Here is a 3,246-nt window from a genome sequence, read left to right as displayed (position 1 = left end):
TGTTTCTTCTGTCCTGCTGGGAAATCTCATTGGACAAATTGAATCTTCTCTGATACAGAAGAACATAGTGTGTGGGGTCCCATTGGGCGTAAACTGGAAGAAAAAGTTGCATCTAGAAGTATGATAAGAGCTACTTCTAACAAGTATAGTACATCTTTAGAAAGAGAATTGAGAAGGAAAGAGAAGCTGGTTTGGGGAGAGCTGTGCCCCTGAAAAAGATGTAAAACTGTTGAATATTTACAGTGACTTTGGAGTACCTGTTTACTATATACAGAAGCTAAATATTAGAATAAATACTGTTTCTTTGCTTTCATTCTGAAAACCTTGAGTTATATACGTGGCACTAGTGTATTGTACTATCTTGTATTTTCTGAGATTTGCTTGGTGTGATTGAAACATTGTAGTTAATTAGGCTGTTTTTTTAAAGTACTAAAGAGCTGTGAAACTGTAGCTGTTTCTTAGCTTGGTAGCTGTACTAAAGCCACCAAACATAAATTATGCACACATCCATTCTGTACTGCTGTGGGTCTTAAATATTGGATGAGCTTTTCATTACTTCACTGGTTAGCTTTTCAAAGTGTTTTCATGTATTCTGTGTAACAATATTTTTTTTTTTATTGTTGTTCTGGGTTGTTCTGGTGACTTGTCACCTCTCTGTGGCTCAAATGTGGCTGAGATGTCTTGCCTTCCTTCAAACTATGTTCTACAGTCCAGAAAACAGTTATTGAGAAATCTGTATGAAGAGGATACATCTGATTTTGTTGTGTTATTGTGTCGTCTCTTATCACATTACTTCTGAAGAAGCTTTGGAATTAAAGCAAATGCTTAATTTCTAGTTATGTTAATTTGAGAGCTGAATATTTTAAAGGATTCACAATATAATTATCTTAATTACTGAGATCAAACAAAGATAGAAATACGATGGCTGCGCCAACAACATACAACTAAGATATCTCAGTTCAATATTAGTGCAGATACTTAGTCTTGGGTTTACTTTCAAGGGGTAGGAAGGGAATGTCACCAGAGCTTCAGTATATATTATGAAACTCTGGACTGTGTTGGACCTGTAATATATTATTTTAGCTTTAATTCAATTTTACATGGTTGCTGTCTATAATTTCTTGCTTGGTTTATGAACTGCAAACACTGGAAAAGACTAATGATTAAACTGATATTTAAACAGAGTAATCTTTGGTTTTAATTGCCTGGTGTAATTAACAAAATCAGATTTATTTTTTTTTTTTAACAAAAAAATAAAAGTAGACTGAGCACATCTAGGAACCATTCTGCTTTTTGGTAGCTTTCAATTCCTATTTGGATGTAATTCCCAATCCTTATTTGGACCTAAGTGAGATAATAATTTAGTTGTTTTAAAACATTTCCTATTACCTCATTCCTTAGCATGTCTGGTTTTTAGCTGGCTCTTATATAAAAAGCCTTTGAGTAATTTGGCATCTAAAACCGCGCAAAACACGCTGACATTTTGGTGATCTGTGTCAAACCTTCGGGCCTCTTCTCTTTCTCCAGTATGTGAGAGGCGATTGCGCTGTGGGATAGAGAAGGGCGATGGCGGGCAGTAACCAGCTCTGCATCCGGCGCTGGACCACCAAGAACGTGGCCAGGTGGCTGAAGGAAGAGGGCTTCTGCGAGTACGTGGACGTTCTGTGCAACAGGCACAGGCTAGATGGAATAACACTACTGACGCTTACCGAGTATGACTTACGATCCCCTCCTTTGGAAATCAAGATCCTGGGAGATATCAAGAGGCTGATGTTGTCCATCCGCAAACTGCAGAAGCAGCACGGGGATGTCCTGGAGGAGCTGGGCTACAACAGCGAGAGTCACGTCGGCACGGTGTGCCCGAGCCTTGGGCTGCTGCAGAGTGCAGACTGGTTCTGTAATGGTGAAGTACCTCGGGACTATGATGGACCCATCACTGACTTGAATGGTGATCAGTATCAATACGCCAATGGCAAAAACAAGCACTCTGCTCGAAGACTGGACCCGGAGTACTGGAAGACAATTTTAAGTTGTGTGTACGTCTTCATAGTGTTTGGCTTCACGTCGTTTGTGATGGTTATAGTACACGAGCGAGTACCCGACATGCAAACGTATCCGCCTCTGCCGGACATATTTCTAGACAGGTAAGAAGTTTTCTTTCAAAACAAGATAGCAACTTGATGGCTCAAGTGTAGGCTGTCCTTTCTTTGTTATCAAAGTTTCATACGCTCTGGAAGATGCCTCTGCAAAATAGTAATTAGAGTATGGTAAACCCTTCTGCTGAGATCGAAATGTACATCAGTTAGATGCAAAAATCTAGTTGTCTTGGGGAAAATAAATTGAGCTGTTGTTCTACCCAGTTTATATTTCAATCACAACACAGGAGTTCATCCATCCTCTCATTCTAGTAGAGACAATGAAGGTCAGTGGGCATAGATAAGCAGCCGCATCCTTTTTCTGAAATATAGATACTGCTATGAAGCTTAATATGTTTTGATTCAGAAAAACTTTTGATGAAGGAATATTTTGGTCTGTCAGTGACAAAGAAATGGAAAGGGAATAGTATTGATACTATATTTTTGCTTTCTCCCCACTGTCAACTTGTTGAAGAAGGTTTAAGGAAACTTTGAAGTACACTAAATAGATCTTGTTTGATGGTAGAGTACCTGTGTACTAAAACGCTCTTGTGAATTAGGGACATGGTTTAAGGGGGGACTTGGTACTGTTAGGTCATTGGTTGGACTCCATGATCTTAAAGGTCTTTTCCAACCAAAACAATTCTATGATTTTGTGACTTATGTGGTACTTGCTCATTTTTAAACGAGAATATTTCACGTAAGGCTGAAAAGAGCCACAATAACAAAGGTGGAATTCTAGTTGTGGACTACAGGTTTAACAGATGATAAATGATCCCTTTGAGGAACTGTACATGCACTATAGAGAACTTAGTGGTTAGAGAGGTTTAAAAGACAAGGTGAACTGTTGTAAAAATTCAGTCTTTGTGATCTCCTTATTCCTGCCAGTAATTTCCATTTTCATTAATGGTTTTCATGAAGTCAGTAGGAGTCAAGTCTTCTGAGTACATGTGGAGACCCCCCCAGTCCCCACCGTAAATTTGGATTTAACTCAGCAAGGATGGACCATATCCAGCAGAGTAGAAGAGGGGAGAGAGAATGGGAGCTATGGCATTGTGGGATTTTGTACTCATAATGCACTACCAGGGCATTATGGGCCTGGGCACTACCA

At 39.2% G+C, this 3,246-nt stretch overlaps 1 protein-coding gene across 1 annotated transcript; it reads left to right on the top strand.

Moving 5' to 3' along the window:
• Positions 1-1,566: 1,566 nt before the first annotated feature.
• On the top strand, positions 1,567-2,144 carry SAMD8 (sterile alpha motif domain containing 8; the record flags this gene model as incomplete). Its single annotated transcript, XM_008938813.1, has 1 exon — positions 1,567-2,144. A coding segment is annotated over exon 1 (578 nt), but the record flags the coding sequence as incomplete, so codon positions are not given.
• Between the last annotated feature and the right edge of the window lie 1,102 nt (positions 2,145-3,246).

Source organism: Merops nubicus, unplaced genomic scaffold, assembly GCF_000691845.1.
Source record: "Merops nubicus isolate BGI_N331 unplaced genomic scaffold, ASM69184v1 scaffold20204, whole genome shotgun sequence".
Taxonomy (NCBI): Eukaryota; Metazoa; Chordata; class Aves; order Coraciiformes; family Meropidae; genus Merops; species Merops nubicus.
Note: the sequence above shows the minus strand (reverse complement) of the source record. Positions and strands in the feature narration are given on the sequence as shown.